General features: G+C 42.5%; 1 protein-coding gene across 2 annotated transcripts in view; it reads left to right on the plus strand.

The window, feature by feature from the left end:
* The window catches only part of afap1 (actin filament associated protein 1), a 218,449-nt gene extending 196,219 nt beyond the window's left edge, over positions 1–22,230 (plus strand). For both annotated transcript variants that reach the window (XM_078213248.1, XM_078213258.1), the window contains exons 13-17: positions 5,423–5,537; positions 9,571–9,735; positions 14,451–14,644; positions 16,786–16,950; positions 20,818–22,230. In XM_078213248.1, the coding sequence (XP_078069374.1) occupies positions 5,423–5,537; positions 9,571–9,735; positions 14,451–14,644; positions 16,786–16,950; positions 20,818–20,844 (666 nt within the window). In that variant the 3' untranslated portion in view covers positions 20,845–22,230. The remainder of the gene's footprint in view (positions 1–5,422; positions 5,538–9,570; positions 9,736–14,450; positions 14,645–16,785; positions 16,951–20,817) is intronic.
* The last annotated feature ends 208 nt before the right edge of the window (positions 22,231–22,438 follow it).

Here is a 22,438-nt window from a genome sequence, read left to right on the forward strand (position 1 = left end):
AGAATACATTTCTTTCAGTTTCGCGGGGCGCCAGGCAGTCCTGATAACAATGTCCAGACCAGAAAGCAAAGCCACACAAGCAGTATTTGTGTGGTTGGCAGTTGGGTGTAAGCCACACAGCAGCAGCAGAAACTATTAAGAAGGAATGCCCTTGTGAGGAAGGTTGTGGGAAGTCTTGTTGACTTCTGGCAAAGCATCCTGTGGTCAAAATGGATCTTTAAATAAAAACATTTAACCTCCTTCAATACCTGTGAGCAGTCTCCTGTTACCAATCAAAACATTCTTCAGCGTCTGTGGTTGCAGGTTGAATTCAGCTATTGGGGAAGTTCATTTTAGTAATGGTAATATGGGCAGAGAAAGCTACATTCAGTAAAACCACATCATCCCACCTGCAACAAGCCGTTAGAAAAGGCAGTACACATTCCAGAAATAAAGACCTCAAGACGTATATTATGGTTAGAAAGCAATCCCTGTAAAATGGGAGAGGCAAGTCAAGGAAGACTGTGAGGCTTTCTATCTGTGAAAATGAGACAATAGCACTGTGTAAATAGGAAATAGTGGGCTGAATTTTCAGCCCCACCCAGGGCTAGGGTCGGCGGTGGGTGTGGATGAAAATTAGCCTCACTACCCAGTGTGTCAGTCTCCTGGCTCCATCCTCCCTCCAGGCCATTTTTGTATAGGTGGGAAAGAGGTTGATTGGGATTTTCCAGTTGGCTTCCATGCTCCAGCACTCTTGGGGGCTGACTTAGATGCCCGGAGCAGGGCACCCACTGGCAAGCCAGGGTTGGGGTAGGAAGACCCTCCAGACAGGCCCAGAGACCTTCTATGCTTGCCATAGACCACCTTGTACAACACCACACACCCACTTCTCCAACCCCCCCAACTGCTGGATGGCCAGGAACCCTGCCTGACTCGGTGCACCCCTTAAACATGCAAGCTCTTTGTATCGAGCATTTGATGACTGAACTAGGTGGAGCATGTGTCTTACACACCTTGCACAATATCAGCTGGCAGTCCAGCTGAAGAGGAGTCCAGAAAGTTTTATTAAGGATTGGGGAGCCATAAAAACAGGAATACTCCTCCAGCCACAAAAACAAACTGGGCCTCTGTAGTAATATCTGAGAGGTAATAGTAATGATTGCACAAAAGACAACAATATCCTTAACCAAGGCATATTGTTCAAGATCAAAGCACAGTGTCCCAATGAGCACTATTCCTTTATGGTGCATGCATCCACTAAGTTCTTACACACGCTTGCCGTGGGATCCTATTTATGTCATATAATCAGATTTGTAGAAAGTAATAAGGCTCTCAGCTGATTTAGGCAAGAATCTGGCCTGCCTAGATACACGTCCCAGGAGATATAACAGAGCAAGAATGCATTGGCAAGGTCATTGCAGCTATTTTAATTCTTCTGACCTCTTCCTGCTGGATGGGCAGAATTAAAGTCAGATCTTCCCCATTACCAATCTCCTCTTCTTCTTGCGTATGACATCTTGCAGCGTTACAAGTCTAACTCCAAGTTGGACGTCCATAGCCCTGCATGTTACTGGGTGGATTGCTTTGATTTGTATTGCAGATTTTCATAGGCTGCGTTCCTTCACAATGTGGTGAACACCATCACATATTGGGCTCCTTGAAATTTCAGTTTGTGGGTGAGGTGTGATGTCCTTGCCTGGCGAGTGTAGACCTTGTTGAGTGTAAACCATTTTTGTTTGAGGGAAGTCAAACTCTGGAGGCACTGCTGTTGTCAGATCTTTGTTAACGATAAAGTTAGTGCCAGCCCACAGCTTGTGTCACTCGTCATTTTTGTCAATAGCTGCATTGCTCAAAGCGTTCATAACGTTCCAGAAAGGTTAGCGTAATTTGAGTCACTTATTCAGTTGATTCTGAAGGTCTTCATTATTGGGAGTTTTGGGTTGACTTCAATGTGAGCAAATTGTTTCGGTGCCTATGCCTTCTGGCACAGGTCAAGGATGTTAAACAGGACTGTGAGCCAATGTACACATGTTGATTTCAGTGAACCACTGATTATCTGCGTTGATGTGTTGAAGACATTATCCAAGTATTTTGTCCTGTAGCTTTCTGCTTACACAAGAGGAAGAGTATTCAAGATCAAGGCTAGCATTACCAACACTAGCCAAACAATCACAATGATACCAGAACAATGTTACACAACAGCACAGAAAATCCAAGTGACAGCCCTTCAGATGAAAGTCTTGGCATTAGAGGAAAAGGGAATTAAACTCCCAACCCCAACCCTCTCCTCCATTCTCAACATTGAAAAAAACTGAAGCTCAATGGAAAAATACAGAAGGCAGAAAACACTGGATTTCTGATGCTGGAGATAAACAGTTACAGGCAAACAAACAGGGTGGAATTTTCCCGCCCCGCCTGCCACAAGAATCGTAGCAGGTGGGACAGGACCATGCAAAGGTCCGTTGACCTTGGGTGGGATTTTCTAGTCTTGGGGTGAGCACAGCTGAAAATCCCACCCACAGAGTTCATTCATTAAGCAATAGACACAACCCCATGCTCCCCCCCACTTCTCTCTCTCTCTCTCCCCCCAGCGCCCCCCCCCGCCCCCCCCCAGCCCCGCCAGTCAAACTAAGTTGTATGTTTAAATACAGGCCCACCTCTCCCACTGAGCAAGATTTTGACCTCCTCCCTCCCTGCCCACCTCACACCCCCCACACTCACCACTGACTGCATTTCCTATTCCAAGATTCCAAGCCACCCACTCCATGTGAATCCTATCCCCCATCTAACCCAATGACTGCAGTTCAGCCCACATCACACCTACTCAACTTCATTTCCCCTTTCACAGTATCTGCCGAAATGTACGTCCCATCCATCTGACCCATCCTGGCCCCATTAGGTGTGTATTTCTTCCTCTGGCTGGTTGTCCCATGTCTGAATATCGCTACTCTTGCTGATCTGAATTTCCCCATCTCAGTATTCCTTTTCTCTCCTCTTTTTACCCTTTTTCTCTCTCTCTCTCTCCTCTGACCACTTTCCTGCTATTGTCTTCTCCTTCCTGGCTTTTTCTTCGCTGTCAACCTCACCCTTTCTTCAGCTCTCATTTTCTTTCACTTTTCCTTCCCTTTCCTATCTTCATCTCCATCCCTGTTGAATTTATCTTCACGTCCACCTTAATATTCTGCTCCCTGCTCCAACCATTAGTTCCGTTCGTTTCCGATCTTGGACTCGATAGACTGAAAATTCTATTTGATCTTTACTACACATGTGCAGTGTCAAGGTGATCATCTCTATAATTAGACCTGTGATATATTCATAAATTTATGGGCTCCAATGTTAATGGAAAAATGCAGAGGGTGTGTGTGAGCTTCATAGCAGGTGATAAACACAAAGGTTAGAAACATAAATACCCTGTTGCTTTTGACAGCAAAACCTAATTTAGATAAAAGAATGAAGAGTCTTGTACCAAGACCCACCACACTGACTGCCTGATCAATGGGCAGGAGCACGACTTTGCAACATAAGACCATAACTGGAAACAGTTCCCAGCAATTACGGGGGGACGACTGGCTGTGATTAGGTTGTGTAATAGCATGAAAAACCAGCCTTGTTAGTAAGCAACTGGTTAACAGCACTTCAGTTAATTTGGAATGAGCTTTTTCATGTGGAAGTGAAATTTACATCGCTAGTTGGCATGATTGACAAGTTGAGTGAAACCGGCAAACCAATTTGAGGATACAAGGTTAATGCATGTGTTCAGAGGAATATTCTGCTGGTCTCGTCTAGTACATTGTGTTTCAAGAAGGAAAGTAGGTTAGGAACTGCAAAAACTGGGGTCTGAGAACAAAGTAATTGGACTATTCCTATTATGAAGTTAGATGGCTGCATAAGTTAACAGTAAATCAGGTACTAGAATTTAATCCACTCAATAATACATTGCCAAACCTGGAGGAGCTGTTGACAATGTTGTCAGGAGGGGTCGGTTAGCTCAGTTGGCCGAATGGCTGGTTTGTGATGCGGAGCAATGCCAACAGCATGGGTTCAATTCCTGTACCGGCTGAGGTTATTCATGAAGGTTTGTCTTCTCAACCATGCCCCTAGCCTGAGATGTGGTGATCCTCAGTCACCAGTCAGCTCTCCCCCTCAAAGTGGAGAGCAGCCTATGGTCATCCGGGACTGTGGTGACTTTATTGACAAAACTACTTGTTGCAGTAAATGTTGACACACAAGTGTGACCAAATATTATGACATTACCAAAAATGTACATTATTCATAGGATTTATGGAAGTAGAATACATGGCAGTTCAAAATTGACTTTTTCATAAAGCTGAAACAAAATAGGTTTCTTTCAACACACATGGCACTCTGAGGTGCTTCATTACATCTAGCTCATGTTCACAGTATTTATTCCATGTCAAACACATAGCCTCCTCTGTATATTATAGCGGAAGGCCCTTGGACTGAGGCTTTTTCCCAGTGTGCCTTTGCAGCCACTACCCCAAGCTTTAGTGCTTCCCTCAGCACAGAATCCTGAACCCTTGAATCTGCCGATCTCAACATTTGGTCATCATGAGCTCTTTACGCTGAAATACAAGTTTCAAGCAGAGCAAAGAGTGCCTTTCATTGAGTTGATGGTCCTCCAATAGCAGATGTTTATATTAAAGATTAAGGGCAGAGAATGTGCACCCTTCACAAGTTTTTGTTAGCATATCAATAACAGACTTAGCTAACAGTCAGGTTTTAGTGATCTTGTGCACCTTGTTTGCACATCAGTTTAATTTTCTGAGTGCACACCGTAGTGGAAGAAAAAGGTCATTACTTTGAACCTGAAATTTGTGAAGCAATGTTCAGAAATTCAGTTTCCTAATTAGAAAACCAAAGGTCAGATTAAAAGAAGTAAGGATAGCAGCCTTTTTTCCTTGAAGAACATTAGTGAACCAGTTGGATTTTGTTGGACATACCAATTGCTTCATGGTTACCATTACTGAAGCTACGATTTTATTCAATGGTTTTTTTTTGGTATTGCTCTATTTCCTTTCCTGACGTGCAGCTCTAACCAAGTATGAGAAAGATAATGTGCTCTGAGACCTCAAACATTGATGGGTTCTGCCAGTCGCTCGCCAGGAAGTGCATGAGATTTTGCCTCCTCTTCTCTTCCCAATTCCCCTTCACCTTACATAGGGAATCTCTTGGTGTGCACTCAGCATGTCCCCATAACAACATGAACTGCACCTGACCGTTAACATGATGTGTCACTTGTTAGTGTTTTAAATCACTGCACCTACTTTATAATGAACTCAGTCAGTTGGTGGGGTGTTGTACTTTTAAGGATATTTGGGGTATATCTTTGGCAATGCTAAATAAAAAAAAATCAAAGACGAAGAAATCCTAGGGAGCATTATCAGATATTTACTTACAAATATTTATTTTCTTGCTAAACTAGGCAAAAGGAAAGAAGATGCCAACAGTAGTAAATGGTATGACAACAAAGCAGAAAGCTGGAAGCAGTCAAATGAAGAAAGTAAATCCAGTGGCAAATGTTAAACGCACTGCATCGAGTAAGTCCTTCAGATTTTACCCAATATCATATTGTACATAACCAAATAAAAATCAAGCAGGCTAGTGTTATTACCTGTTCTGAAAGATGTGCTGCTTGATAATGATTTAGAAACATTCTAGAGACTTGAGCTGATCACTGTGCTTATTTCCACAGTATGAATTTACAGAAAATATTTAACACCAAAGAAAATTACTGTTAAATTGTGTAGTTCCTGTCCTTGAAACCTGAAGACTAGCAGTTTTCTTGTGAATTTTTCCATAATATTGCCTGTAAATATTTTCCCCATCCTCTTTCACCTCAACAACTCGCTGGTCAACAAGGCATTCTCTAGTACCTTGCTTAAACTGTCATTCTTTATGTGTAAACTGAACCAGCGAATGTTAGCAACTTGTACGACCACATGGAACATAGCCTCAAGTCATGTTCTCCTGCAGCAGCAACACACAAGCACTTTCAACAGGATTGTGTTGCTTTGGTTCAGAAACTGCAAGAAGAGTGTAGGAATAAAGGGGATGTATTCCAATCGGCAGGATGTGACATGTGGAAAAGACAAAACTGAAGCTTTTGCAACAGTTATCAACCAGAAGTGCTGAGGGATGATCCATCTTGGCCTCCTCCTGAGATCCCCAGCATCACAGATGCCAATCTTCAGCCAGTTTGATTCACTCCACTTGATAGCAAGAAGTGGCTGAAGGCACTGGGAATTACATTGGGTAAGGACCCTAACAACATTCCAGCAAAAGTATTGAAGACCTGTGCCCCCCAACTAGCCACATCCATAGTCAAGCTGCTCAACAAGAGCTACAATAATGAGATTTTGCCGGCAATGTGGAAAAGTAACTGTCCTATCTAGAGAAAGCAGGACAGTGAATTACTGAGCCATCAGTCTGCTCTCGGCCATCAGCAATGTGATAGAAGGTGTCATTGATAGTGCTATCAAGTGGCACTTACTCAGCAATAACTTGCTCACTGATGCTCAGTTTGGGTTCTGCCAGGGTTACTCAGCTCCTGACCTCATTACATCTTTAATTCAAATGTGGGCAAAAGAGCTGAACTCAAGAGCTGAGAGTGACTGCCCTTGGCATCAAGGCAACATTGGACTGGGGTATGGCATAAAGGAACTCTAGCAAAATTGAGGTCAGTGGGAATCAGGGGGAAAGCTCTCCACTAGTTGGAGTCATACCTGGAACAAAGGAAGATGATTGTGGTTGTTGAAGCTCAGTCATCTCAGATCCAGGTAATCACTGCAGGAGTGATGGGGTGGCACAGTGATTAGCACTGCTGCCTCCAAGTGTCAGTGACCCAGACTCAATTCTGGCTTTGGGCAACAGGTTGTGTGGAGTTTGCACATTCTCCCCACATCTGTGTGGGTTTCCTTCAGGTACTCTGGTTTCCTCCCACTGTCCAAAGATGTGCAGGTTAAGTGGATTGGCCATACAAAATTGGCTCTTAGTGTCCAAAGATGTGTAGATTAGGTGGATTAGCCATAGTAAATGTGTCGGGTTACAGGAATAGGGCAGGGGTGGGGATGGGCCTTTCAAATTTTTCAGACTCAATGGGTCAAATGGCTTCCTTCTGCAGTGTAGGAATTCTATGATAGTTCCTCATATTCTTTGGCCTAACCATCTTTAGTTGGTTGGTACATGATCTCAGACTTTTGTATTTTTTTCCCAACAGAAGAAAGTGGAAGGGAATATGTCTGGGGTACGTTGGATCCTTAATTATGCTGGCTGCTTTTTGGAGGCAGTGGGAAGTGTAGACAGAGTCAATGGATGGGAGGCTGGTTTGCATGATGGACTGGGCTTCATTCACAACCCTTTGTAGTTTCTTGCGGTCTTGGTCAGAGCAGGAGCTATACCAAGCTGTGATGCATTAGAATGGATGCTTTCAATGGTGCATCTGTAAAACCTCTGGAATTTGGGATGGAAGCCGCCAGCAACCCTAGATTCTGGAATGCCACACCAATGGATGGGGTGGCGCATCTACAAGTGGAGGTTCCAAATTCTGTGTCATCATGGAGGTCCAACTTCCAGCCTCAGAGTGTTCCTAGAGATGCACCTTAATTTTCAGGAGGTCCATCTTCTTTATTTAATAATGGATCAGTGATTTTGGGCAGCTTTTCAATATGGTGCCCGGATATGACAGTGGACAATGTGCCATCAGGCCTCTCCCACCACAGAATACAGCGCGAAACACTGGTTGCATAGTTAATGAGGTCGGGGTTGGAAGATATGACATGGTTTCCTGCTGGGCTTCGCTGCAGGAAACACTCCACATTCCCGCCCCTGCCACGGGAGTCAATTCCAGAGAGGTGAATTCCATCCCTGGCGTTCCCTTCCCAAAAAGCTGAGAATGCAAAGACAATTGGGGCTTTGAAGTCTTCAGTTATATTTTTCTCAGGTAAGGGTGTCGAGGAGTGTGGTGCAAAGGCAGCTAAATGAGGTTTAGGTGCAGATTAATCATGATCTTGTTGAATTTTAAAAATATTTATTCATTGCTGGCTAGGCATCATTCATAACATCTCTAATTGCCCTCGAAAGTGGTGGTGAACCACTGCCTAGAACCATTGTGGGAACACCCACAGTTCTGTTAGGAAGGGAGTTCACACATTTTGACCGAGCGATAGTGAAGGAATGGCGATTATAGTTACAAGTCAGGATGGTGTGTGGCATGGAGGGGACCTTGCAGCTGGTAGTGTTCCCATGCATTTGTTGCATTGTCCTTCTAGATGCTAGAGGTTATGGGTTTGGGAGGTACTGATGAAGAAGCCTTAGCAAGTTGCTGCAGATGATAGATACTGTGGGTGGAAATTTTCCCAAAAAATGGCGGAGTGTTGTTTCTAACGAAAAAACTGGTATGTTTCTCGGGAAATCAGTTGGTTTTCTCTCCAGATCCTATGACACTCTGCGCTAAGGGAGAATGTTATTCGGGGTGGGGGGGGGGGGCCTCAACATGCCGGCAAAACCCGTCTGCACTGAGATCAGGGTGCCATCATTAAAGGGTGCCCTGATCAGAACCTGAGTAAACCTCCCCCTCAGCCCACCACGGAGGTTTCAGGAGCCCTTGTCCACCTCCGATCGGAGTCGGCACTCCTCTAAACCACCCCCCTACCAATCACATCGGACCTATCTCCACAGCCCCCCCCGCCCCTCCAATAATCAGTCCTTTCCCACCTTCTCTCCCCTGCTCACCCAATCCTCCTCTCCCACAGGTTAAGCTGGCACCCTCATCCACCACCACCTTCCCCCTCGCCCGCAATGGCCATTGCCGACATCCTCTGCGTGGCAGGTTGGCATGGGCATGGTGCAAACCTGGCAGTGCCAACCTGTGCCAAGGTTCACAACTCGTATTGTATCTCTTCATTGCCATAAATTACTATCTTTTTTCATACATTAACAATGGTATGTGCTGTAAACTCATCGTTATTTTTCCAGCAGGGTCTGGTCCAGTGTGTCTGATACTGTATACCATGGGCTGGATTCTCCAATCCCTCCCGCAGCTGGGATTCTCCAGTCCCGCTGCAGTGAATGGAAATTTGGCTGAGCGCCAAATTCTGTGTTTGAGCTGGGAGTGGTGATGGGGTTTGAACAGCCACATCTTTAAGGTGTGGCCAATATCAAATAATATACATATAATTTCGCACACTGTTTCTTACAGATATCCAGAACTTTATTTATCCCCTCCACTCACCTTGTGCAATAGTTCAACATTTTTTGAGAAATTAGTTATTGCTTAAGTCAAAGTTTAGTTGCTGTTTTGACCAATCAAACTGTTATTTTTGCATGTTCTACCCTTAAAACAACCATTTTATATATTTTTTAAGTGTAACATCATATGATGGAGCTATAACAAATGTTGTGTCCAGGTGGTGTTCATGTTTGTGTGAGATAGTGACTTTGATCAATGACTCATTTCTAACCAGGGCTCTTACAAATTATTGGAGTTGGTATCATTTGGAGGGATGTTTCAGGCGCCACTACTTTGCATCTTCAAAAATAGAGATGTAAAAATGCTTTGGAATTAATTTACAGATGCTGATCAGTATAAGTACGGTAAGAACCGTGTGGAGGCCGATGCAAAAAGATTACAATCAAAGGAGGAAGAGATGAAAAAGCAGAAAGAAATTCTACGTACCCGGCTGGCACAATTGAGAAAAGACAGGAGGGAGCTGAAAGCAGCTATTGAAACATGTACAGGTAGGCATGTTAAATCTTTTATTCTATCAAAGAAGATGCCTCAATTACAAAGTTCTAAGGGCAATTAATTGATTGTTGATCCTGAAACAAAACTTTAACAAATCAACTTAGAGCAGACAAGTGAAATTCGTACTGATTTTTAACCCTATCCCCAAATGAACTCAACCATAGCATCAATAATTTCCCTTCCCATCACAAATCTCATGGTATTTGCATTTCATTTTTCCCCAAGCATATGTATTCAAGTACAGAATATAAAGACCTATCAATATGTGTGTAGTGTCACAAAATAATGGCACTGGTTGAAGGAATGCATTACTACATTTTCAGTCATTCCATTTTTCAGTGGACCTCAACTAGACAGCTCAAGCTCCTGCTGGAAATAAGCAGCAACCTCTTTGATATAGAGCAATCAAATTAAAATGGAACATTGATAACCCGTTGCTCAGTTTCAGGCTCTGTCTATCTACATGGGCGGCACGGTAGCACAGTGGTTAGCACTGCTGCTTCACAGCTTCAGGGACCTGGGTTCGATTTCCGGCTTGGGTCACTGTGTGGAGTTTGCACATTCTCCTCGTGTCTGCGTGGGTTTCCTCCGGGTGCTCCGGTTTCCTCCCACAGTCCAAAGATGTGCGGGTTAGGTTGATTGGCCATGCTAAAATTGCCCCTCAGTGTCCTGAGATGCGTAAGTTAGAGGGATTAGCGGGTAAATGTGTAGGGATAGGGGGGTAGGGCCTGGGTGGGATTGTAGTCGGTGCAGACTCGATGGGCCAGATGGCCTCTTTCTGCACTGTCGGGTTTCTTTCTATACATTGTTACTGTTAATTGCTGCTCACACCCACACATAAAGGGCATAAAAATTAAGTGGTGTTTATTCCCAACAATGTTTAAAGAGATCCTCAGCTGCTTTCAAATAAGACTGCTGAAAGTGTTGGGAGATGTTTTGCATGTTTTGGATAACACTCCATCATGCTTCTGATGCCTATAGAACATTTTAAGCCCACAAGTGAAATCTGCGAGCATTTCGTTATGCGTGTCTTTCTGAGAATTCCATTTTGGTAAGAGGATGAGTAGAAGTAACAGTGGGAGGAAGGAACAACAGAGCTGAAGTTGGAAAGAAATGGAGCAGGAATGCTTACCTTTCCAATAGATATTATATGCTGAGAAGAACAGGTCCGTAGCTCTCTGAGAAGCTGCTAGATTTTTATCACTTGTGGAAACGAGACCTGGAACTGACTGCCGCAACTAGCACTGCACTGTCTGTTGTATTCAGGGTCAGTGCAGCTATGAGCGCCTTGTCTCCTGCTCTTTCCAGATTGCTGTGAGAGTATCAGTAACATCCGTTTGTCTGAAGTTCATGATTGCACTGAGCAAGTGATTGATGTCATGTTTGATACAACAAATGCTTTCATCACTTTCCCTGAAACATCAGCTGCAGCAGCAGACTGGTTTCCTAACTAAGATGCAAGTTTCTTCAGGAATATGGTGGAAAAAGGAGAGAGATGATATCATATTATGGCACCATTCACAATGGCACCCTGGAAACCTCCCAATTTCTCATATGGCCAATCTGCCCCTTGAGTTGCAGGGTTGAATCCAAGTCACTATTAGTCTTTTTCACATGACTTTAAAACTCTCATGAATTGCAAGGGCTTCCAATCCATTAATGAACAACTGTTGTTTGATAATCACACAAATCTGTATTCAATTGCCTGACAACTACCATGACATGTTTATATTGCAACAAATACCCAATCTTAACTATTTGCCAGAAACATCTAATGAAATGTAGGTGAGTTGAGGACAAGGGCCATATCCTGCACACTTGAGCCAAGAAACCGTTACTCTGATTGAAGTATGTTTCAGTCAGATTCATGACTCAGCTACCATCCTCATTGAGATATCATTGGAGTTCTCGGATTACAATTTCAATAGTGATGACTGTCTTTTACGAAACCACAACCATCTTCCTTAGTGTTAGATGTGATTCAAGCCATAGGAAAAAAAATCCTTTTGGCTTTCATTGATCTCGATTTCTCCAAAGCTAGATTCTTTTCTGGGATTTAGTTGTTTGAACCATTCTTGGATTAAGTATTTGATAAGGTCGTGAACTGAAGCGTTTTGGTGGAACCCAAACCAATCATTAGTGATCAGATTATTGGTATGTAGGCATTGCTTGTTGACTGCTTCCTGTTACTAATAGCTCTTCACACAGTTCTTGAAGGCAGTTTACTAATGATTAGAAAAAGACTGCTAGAGTGTAATTGGCTCAGTGATATTTATCCTGTTGTTTGTGGAAAGAATTTTCCATGGAAATTTTCCATATTGTTGGGTAGATGCTAGAGGCATATCTGTACTGGACCTTCACTCAAACTATGCATTAATTCACATCTTAATGTCATGTGGAGTGATCTGAATTATCTGGATGCAGTGTTACAAGATGAGGTTTTATAAGATAATGTTTCAGACTGTCTCTTTAATTTAGGATAAAATGGATTAGCGAAGATCAGCATGTATCTATTCGAAGGGCACACATTCCTGCTCCATTCCTTTCCAACTTCATCTGCTATGAGTTCTGCCTGACAACAAGCCTGTCTAGTTTGGTTACCATGGAGACCAGGGTGGCCAGGTTACCTATTATTAAAATATGTGTGCTAAATTTAACACCTGAAAACAAAGGCAGAAGCACATTGTTCTTGTTCATGCCATATTTCTGTCTGAGATTTTGAACAGCAACAGAGAGAGCAAGACAGAATCGCAGTCACTGCAGAGAAAAAAGTGCTTTTCTCTGTAAGCTACCTGACAGAATACTGTGGGAAGTTTGTCTACAACTTGAAGAGAAGGGACTGGCTATGATTTAAGGATGTGAAGATGCCGGCGTTGGACTGGGGTAAACACAGTAAGAAGTCTCACAACACCAGGTTAAAGTTGGACTTTAACCTGGTGTTGTGAGACTTCTTACTACGATTTAAGGACACAGGAAGATTTGCCTGGTTAGGCCGGCAGAAGGAATAACCGGAGTGGACATTATGACTGCAAGTTAGTTTGGGATAAGGAGACTGAGGGAAAGGATCTTTAACAATCATGGATGTTACAGCTCCACAAAATAGGGAAAAATGAACTCATTGGAAGCTGGGAGTTACTCTGGACTGTTTCCTATAAAAACTGAATCCGATGATAAAGTACATATGTCTGGCGTGGGGTTATCAGTCATGTTAAGACAGGATTATCTTTACTGTGGTTTAGAGTATCAGTTTCTTACTAAGTAATGCTTAGCTGATGTTAATTTTAGTTTGTTACAGTAAAAATCTTAAAACTTGAAATCTTGTATGTGATATCTTTAAGTGGATTACTGGGAATTCAAATACCTTTTCAAAAGTATTGGTTTCTACGTGGATCGTAACAGATTCCTGTGTAAGAATGATTGCATGAGAAAATTGAGTAGAATTGTCCATTTGACACCCTGGCTTTGCAAACAGTTCAGCCTTGTCACTCAGGCTGGGAAAGCTCATGGAGTCTCCTCTTCTTTTAGTTACCTGGTTATCCAATACTATTCTCAATTGGATATGGTAATGTTACTTCTGCTTCTGCCTTTGTTTTCAGGTGTTAAATTTAGCACATGCATTTTATGGTAGAGCTTTCCTCTAATTCATTGCTCTTACATCCTATTTGATGTCAATAGCTTGCTGTTCTTAGTATGGAACATGGGAGCAGCCTGTGTGATTGATTAACTAGATTAATAGTCTTTTACTAAAGTATGCCCTGTGATGACCCTGGCATACCATTCCACACTACACATTGAACTCCACCCAGGGATGGTGATTCATTGTGCCAGACCAGGAAGATGCAGATTATTGCTCTGTAACTGTAACTGCAGTTCTTAGATGCTCAGTTTTGGACTGCTGCATCTATTTGTCCCATTAGCACAGCGGTATTGCCAAACTACATGAGAGCGAGTGTTCTCATGGTGGAGTTAAGATGTTGTTTTCACAAGGCGAGTGTAGTGGTCACTTCTACCAGTGCTACCATGGACCTGCATGTCTGCAACAAGTATACTTGACTATGAGGTCAAGTAATGGTAATCATCAAGTTTCCTGACCTGAATCATGGGGCTTTGTAGGATTCACAATCAATGTTGAGGAGTCTCAGGTTCAATTCACCCAGGTATGATGATCCATTCAGCTACCTCTAGCATCCATCCCTTCACTTTTCCCCATAGTCAAGGTTTCCATTTTTCATGCATTCCTTTCACCCCTCACACCTTTTCCAAATTAATTTTTACTATCAATTAATCATACTTAATGTTTACTCCTTATTGGTTAGGGGCAGCTCTCATATGGACTTGCCCATTGTGAGTTCCCTCACCTCTGGTTGAAAAATAAACTCTTAAAAGTACTTCAATCAACTCCCTCCTCTATATGTTAGGAAGATTAACATCTCCCACGATTGTACTGAGACCTTAGCGCTAATTTTAAAAATTTATCTTTCACAACAGAACATTCACTTGTTTTATTTTACTCTACCCTGTAACTTATTTGTACCATTAAACTTATTTCCATTATCTTCATGAACCATCCAAAGGGACAGTGGCAGAAATTTTAACACATTCCACCTGGTGGGAACATGGCAGGTTTGGGTCAGATGGTCAGTTTTATGCCCTACCTAAGTTAATGCTCCAATTTCATTGTACTTTTTACTTTCAAATTAAATAATAGGTAAGAAGTCTCAGGCCGCTCTCGAGACAAAGCTAAAGAAGTTAGAGGAGGAGTGCAAGATGAAAGAGACTGAACGTGTGAACTTGGAATTGGAGCTGACCGAAGTGAATGAAAGCTTGAAGAAAGCCCTTGCTGGAGGCCCCACACTGGGCCTGACAATAGAACCAAAGTCATCCAGAACCTCCAGCCCACAGGTAAACACATGCACAATGTATCAAAAATCATATGGGATAGACTGGAAGAAGAGAAGGATCTTTTCCTGTCTATTGTTGTTTGTATGTTCATAAATGCCTCACATTTAAAATGTCGATTATGTTTTAAAAGGTATGTATAAAATCTGGCAGTGGATACCTGATTGGTCATAATGTCAGTCGCTTTCCCAGAAACATCCCAATCACAGTATAAACTTACATTTTCATTAAGTTGAATTTCAAAATTTACTAGAGTAGCATTTGGATTTCTAGTCTAAGACTACATCCTTTCTTGATCTGTTAGCTTTAATGGGAACCTATGCATGAAATAGACATGAATTTAGAGACCTAAAGTGAAAGTATTTCATTTTCACAACAATTACAACTTGTGTACATATACATCTGTGTGTATTCATTCCCAGGATGTAAGCGTCACTGGCTGGGCCAGCATTCATTGCCAATCCCTAATTGGCCTTGAGAAGGTGGTGGTGAGGCTCCATCTTGAATTGCTGCATTCACAGTGCTGTTAGGAAGGAAGTTCAGGAGTTTGTCCCAACGACTGTCAGGGAACATCGATATAGTTCCAAGTCACGACACTATGTGACTTGGAGGGGAACTTGCAGGAGGTGGTGTTTCCATGCATCTGCTGACCTTGTCCTTCTAGATCAGCGGTCTCCAAACTTCCAGCCGGATGTGGCCCTCCGCGGGCCGGATGTGGCCTGCGGGCCATAGTTTGGAGACCCCTGTTCTAGATGATAAAGATTGCGGGTTTGGAAAGTGCTGTCAAAGGAACCTTAGTGAGTTGCTACAGTGCATCTTGTAGGTGGTACACTCACTTAAGCTAATTTAAGACAGAGAAGAGGAGATGTTCTTTCCCTCAGAGGATTGTGAGTCTCTGAAACTCTCTTCCTGAAAAGGCAGTGGAATCAGAGTCTTTGAATATTTTTAAAGCAGAGCTAGATAATTTTTTGATTAACAAGGGGGTGAAAGGTTATTTGAGGATAGGCAGGAATGTGGGGTTGAGGTTACAATCAGATCAGCCATGACCAGGAAGGGAAGTTGGGTTATTATTGGAAATAGGATTGAGGAAGCAGGAGATGAATCTAAAGACAATATTAGCTTGGACAGGCAAGGAAAGGCAATAGGGTAGATTAGAATAAAATTAAACTGGACCTTGATATAGGAAAGGAGGGAAATTGAGAGAAGCTTTGTGCTAGAGTGGTCCAAAACTCTGAGGATGATTCACATGGACTCAAAATGTTAACTCTGTTTCTCTTTCCACAGGTGCTGCCAGACCTGCTGAGTTTTTCCAGCATTTTCTGTTTCTAAACCATTCTAACTCCTAGGTAACAATACCACTGACGACCCCCCCCCCCTCTCCAAACCTTTCCATTGGACCCTTCCTGACTGACCCTCCCCACCCCAACATCCTCCCCATCCCTGACTAACCCCATCCTCAACTATCCTCCGACCCCATCACCCACTTACCTTACACAACTACCTTCTCTCCGAGCTTGTCAAAGTGACATTTAAATGTTTGGAATATGGCAGCTGGTGCTGTAAAAATGCAGCGTGGCTTTGTCCTACACTATACTGAAGGCCTCCAGGAGCAGCTATGCTCACATTTCCCAGTTGACCCAGAATTCCATTGAGAAATGCAGAACTCTAGACTAAGATAGGGAAATAGTGGCAAAGTGGCAATCCAACAATGACTGTCACTCCACAGAAAATCTGGCCCAATGTAGAGAATTACAAACAATACTTTTCAGTTCTGATGTTGCAACATGCTACCGGGTAAATCCATGAATAACATTGGATGCTTTTCTTAATTAATGTGTAGTGCAAAGAAATGAATTATTGGAGAAAATAAGTAGATAATACCACTAATTTATTCCCAAGCTTCCGAGGGAAGATTTCCTCTTATGTGTGGTAAAACAATGAACGGATTCTGCTGCTGGTACATGTAATATCTGTACAAAATCTTTTCTAAGATTCGTATTTAACAGAAGGCAAAATGGAAATATTAACATTCCCGTTGCAGTGCTTCAATGCACAAATTTGCAGGATTTGTATAACACAATGAGTGGGTGGAGTGTGTCCTCTGAATTTGAAGTATTTATTGCGTTACTTATGATTTTTTTCAGTCCCCCGTGATCATGCATCGCACCCTGGACAATTCTCCAGCTTCCAGCTGTGATACAAGTGACACTGAGCCATCATCATTGCCTGTAAATGCAGCTGCTCTCGGGAGAAGACCACCTTCCATGGTTTCTTCCCCAAGTCGAGGCCACGTGCGCAGGAAGGCCAAGGTACACAGGACTAGCACAACATTGCTCATCCCCCTCAGTTCACAGAAACCCATTGTTGCAGATATCTGCAGTGCAAGCAGCTGCCCAAGCAATTAGGAAACATTGCACAGATTGCACCGTTTGGACCTGGGATGCCTCGTGTCTTTCGCTTACACCACTGGTATTAGTTTAAAGGAAAAACATTACTCTCATATCATAATAAACACAGCTCAGTGCATGTGACCTGATGTATACTGTAGCAGCATACAGCATGTGTGGGATGAACTATGAGAAGACAATAGCCCTGAATTTGCTAAAGGATTGTCTTCAGCCATTGCAACCACCAAAGTTACAACAGGAGATCCCCAAAAAAATTCAGGATCAACACTTTCGAGCAACAGGAAATTTATTGTTGGGGTGTGGGTTCACAGCAATATTTAATGGCTGTTGCTAGTAGTCTTGAATGCATTATAGCCTCTGGGAAGGGTGTGGGAGTTTAACAGCAGGGCCTCATTATTATCGCAATCTCTATTTCCCAGGCAGCAGTCAGCCAGATTGGCGGGTAGACCTGGTGGGAAAGCCAGCAATCCCAGAATCAGGAGATATTTAGGCATGGTCAGGCGTGGGCTAGAGGAGTGGGAGTCCGGCAATCGGGAAGAAGAAAGACCACGAGATTAGACCTCAGGATCAAGTGGGGTTGGAGGCTGGCAGGAGGCTCGGGATCAGGGCCTGGTTGGGGGTCACGGATTGCAGCAGTGAGGAGAGGCGATAATTGGCAGAAAAGATGCTGAATGCTTCCTCGAGGGGCTGGAGGGGAGATCTATTACTCTTCCTAGCCCTTCAAGATGCTCTCAAAGTCACTAATCTGTTGAATTCAGCAGATTTCACCTTTTTTCTGACGGGTTGTCTGAGCCCGGTCTGGTAAATGTTACATTTAAATAAGACTCCTAGCTGTCTTGTGGGGTTTAATTTAAATATAATAAAGGTTCCTGCCTCTCCAAGATAGCATACTGTAGGTTTTCTGCGGTGCGCCAGTTTCCTCCCACAGCCCAAATACGTTTGGGTTAAGTTGATTAGCTATGCTAAATTGACCCTAGTGTCAGGGGATTAGCAGGATAAATGTGGGAATAGGGTCTGGGTGGGATTGTGGTTGATAAAGACTCGAGGGGCTGAATGGCCTCCTTCTGTACTGTAGGGATTCTATGATACCTACATGCTGTGGTATCCACTTGTAAAAATGGTGGCGGGCCAGGGGTGCATTCTCTGGTATTTAATTTTTAACTGATTCTCTCCGCCTGTTATGGAAGGTTAGTATCAGGGCCAATGAGTCAACCAGAGTTACATTTAGGCCCAGTGAGATATTGAGCCAATCAGTTAAGGTCCAATCCTTTGTCCAACAGGTACTAATGAACCAGTTGGACCTTCACACATACAGGCTTCTGAATGTATATAGAGTCCTTCATAAAAAGTTCAATTAATAATTTTAAACCTGAGATCAATAGATTTTTGCGAGCCATGGGTGTTAAGGGACATGGAGCCAAAACAGCGGAATGGAGTTCAGATACAGATCACATTGAATGGCAGGAGAACAGGTCTGAGATGCTGAATGGCCTCCCTTTGTTCCTAACACAACAGCCTTTGTGGGTGATTTTCTATTGCTGACAAACTTATTGAAGTTGGGTTGACAACTTGCTGTGTTGGGATTTGAACTCCTGACCATTGTGTTGCTATTCTGGCAGCATAGTTATCAGAGTACCATAGTCTTGTGTACCAGCGTCTTTTCTCGGGTAAAATGTTCCATCAGTCTCTGAAGTGCAGTATGGGTTCCCTTCTGTTCTGCAATTAATGGTCATGAGGAAGTGAAAGGCAAACCGATGGGATCAACATGGCCAGGCATTTTACAGCTCATCCGCTTTTATTTTCTGCTGTCAGTTTCCCACTGGCAGGTTAGGTTAAAATAGCCACCCACCCCACCCCTAAAAGGGTAACTTCATTCATCTCAAGTGGGACCCAGGGCTAGATTTTATGTGAAGGGAATGGCCCTGTCCACCAGCTGGAAAGTTGGGAAAGAGCCCACCTCCACTGGCATGAGAAGCCATGACTGGAGTTTGTGGTCATCAGGCAATTATTTGGCTGAGTTAGTGCCTTTTGGCCCCATGACTTCCAGGAGTTTCCAGCCAGTAAGGTGGCTCGCAGCTCAGCAGTCCCAGTAACATCAGTCAGGGTGATGGTCACGGTCAGGGCTGCAGTCAGCGCCCCCCTCCCCCATGAGGAATGAAAGCAGAGGTTGGACTGGGATGTAAGTTGGGTGGCAGATCGGGTGTTAAATTCCAACACAGCTTATCACAAAATATACATGTACCAGCAGGTCTTCACAGATAACATACACACACACATTTATAGATCATAGAGCAACCATTTGAGGTTCATAGCACAATTAAAGAATAGACAATTCTTTGTTTACTTTAACCTTGATGTTTGAGGTCAGTGGCGTAGCATCACACTCACTGTAACTCTGAAGAAAGCTGACATAAAGGTCTAGCAATCTGTCTGGTGTGGAGTTCCCCTTTCCGGAGGTTAATCTGTACCTTGCATCAAGCCAAGGGTACGGCCAGATGGTGAAAAACAATGACACCAGTAAACAAGCTAGGTAGCCAATCACATTGAAGAATTCTCACAGACAGCAAACCAATAGGTTAAATGCACTGATTATCATTCACTTTATAATATCATTTACAAAGAGAAAAATAAATGATTGGAGCATGCACATGGGATAAAGCTGGAAGTTGAAATAACATAAACCTAAAAATCTGGATTTTTTGTTACCATAAATGAAAAATTTGACATTCTGCAAATATAAAATTAGTTTTCTAGGAGGCTGAGAATCTTTTCAACAATGATTTCAGTAGTGCACCATTTAAAGCCCAGTTACACTTCATTCAACAAGGTGTATCTCATTCAAGCTTTTTTTTTGACAGTGAGGCTAATACAATAAAAGAGCAAATACATTTCAGTTCGGCAATTTTCCAATTGATTGCATTCTGTGAATACTTCATCAGCACAACCAGGAGAGACGCAGAGCACCCAGGACAGCAATTTGTGGATTTCTGCACTTCACTGCAGCCATCTGAATTCCAGAAATTGCTGGAGTTTCAGAGAAGTAATGATGGCTTGAGTTTTGCTGTCATTACTACTGCAAAACTCTGAGTTTTTTCTTTGCCTGTTGTTTGTCTTCAACTCTTTAATTGGCTTCTACACCTACCAAGATTCAATTCTTACTCCAAACCAAGAGCAGGTGGTTTGGACCATTCGGTTCTTTGGCACCGTAAATGTTTGCTGTCAAGTAGATGATGCACTCCTTCAAACCACTGCTAGCTGTTAGTCATACATACATGGAGGTCACAAGGTGAAAAAAGATCAAGGTTCATCTAATTCAGCTTCTACCATTGTGGTCTCAAGATATGATAATAAAGTTGCTGACTAATCATAACAATTAATCCCTGTCAGCCAGCTGGAACAGATCCAGACATGTTGTGTGAGACCCACCATGATGGAGACCTTTAAGAACCATACCCCTAAAGCCACCCGTTTTTTTTTCAAGAATGCTACACATACCGCATCAGATCGCCATGTCCTGTTACCCAGGCTGTTATGATGCCTTGTCCTTGAACCGGAAAAACCAAAAACCTCATGAGAGAACATTGATCGTAGCTGGTTCTTGTAGTTGTAAACTCAAGAACCAAGTAACATTCATATGGCATTTTTCTTATTTAAAATAAAAATCAGGAGATTTGGGAAAAGTAAGTAGGAGACTTGGAAAGATTACAAGATTCTACTCAAATAGAAAATAACTAATAGTTGTGCTCATGTTTTCATTTTGTTTTACAGGAATGGGAGCTGAAGACTGGAACATAAAAACAAAAAAAAAGGAAGAGTTCCCTTTTTCAATATTTATTTCCTTAAACAATCTGTACCAGACTGGAAGCACTGCTACTGAGTCCTTCAGTTCGAAAACCGACAAAGCTTACTTACATGGTTGTCAAATAACTTGCAGAAAGCTAGCAGCTATTCCATATTGAAGTGTCCCTTTATGGTCCTGGATCAATGCTGCAGATATTTTTATTGTATCCTCCTCCCATTAACCCCAGCCCCTAACCATATTTGATTGGCTAAGTATGGTGCCACGTGAACACTACAAATTGGGTGCTTATTCAAGAATGTCATGTCATTTTAGTGAATAAATGTCACAATTTTTTTTAAAAATCAAACAAGGAATGACAATATAAGCACCCCCAAATACAAACAGAAAAGTATATATTTATTACAACAAAGGCATTAGAAATTGCCTTTTTAAGTTATGATTATATTAAAAGAAAAGTGTAGTTTGTATATGGTGCTCCCTCAAAGAAAAAGCTACATAATACAACCGTGGCCCCATTATGTTCTGCAGTATCCTAGAATCCCTACAGTGCAGAAAGAGGCCATTTGGCCCATCAAGTCTGCACCGACAACAATCCCACCCAGACCCTTTCCCTGCAACCCCACGTATTTACTCTGCTAATCCCCCTGACACTAAGGGGCAATTTACCATGCCTGCACAATCCACCTAACCTGCACACCTTTGAAACGTGGCAGGAAACCAGCGCACCTGGAGGAAATGCATGCAGACACAGGGAGAACGTGCAAACTCCACACAGACAGTGACCCAAACCCAAAATTGAACCCGGGTCCCTGGCACCGTAAGGCAGCAGTGCTAACCACTGTACCACCCAGCCCATTTTGAAAATTGCTGCACATTTTTATTGTTACCCTATCTAGATGAGACACTCAAGTGTTTTCCAGGAGCAATGTGTGATTTGCTACAAGACATTTGGGCCTTATTCTAACACAAGTTAAAACCAATTCATGTAGATATAGAGTTAAAATCGAGCCCATCTTGTATTGGTTCATTAAAGGTAAAAATCATTGCTTGCAATTTTCCATGCAAGGCTGATTTTGGTTCTTAAAAACATTTGTTCAGTCACAGATTCAAGATATTGTACTTGTCATTTACCATAGTTTGTGCCATTCCACCAATTTTTCTAAAATAGCAATTAATTTCACCTACGGTGAAGAGGGTTTTGATACACAGGTGAATTTTGATATAAAGACAAGCGATATTAGTAAAGAATTTGAGCTTTGATGTAAGATAGTTGATGTGCTTTTGTACTTCAAAGAACATGTAATTATGTATAATTTTATTTGAAGTCCATATTTAAAAATGATTTGTCGAGATTTCCATGATTTCAATGGTGAAGAATTAAATATAAAATATGAAAAAGGCAAAAAAAAAGTGAACTACAAATAGTTTTTGGATAGGGTTTGTGTTTCTGTACAGCATTGATGATCAATCCCCAATATCAGCAATGGGAATGGGACCTACTTGGCCGTACTATGTTTATTTCAGAGTCATTTATCAGCAATTTGTGCCAGTATTATTCAGCTGCCATAATCATGTTAAAAGCTGAAA

This window comes from Mustelus asterias, chromosome 1, assembly GCF_964213995.1.
Source record: "Mustelus asterias chromosome 1, sMusAst1.hap1.1, whole genome shotgun sequence".
NCBI classification, from domain to species: domain Eukaryota; kingdom Metazoa; phylum Chordata; class Chondrichthyes; order Carcharhiniformes; family Triakidae; genus Mustelus; species Mustelus asterias.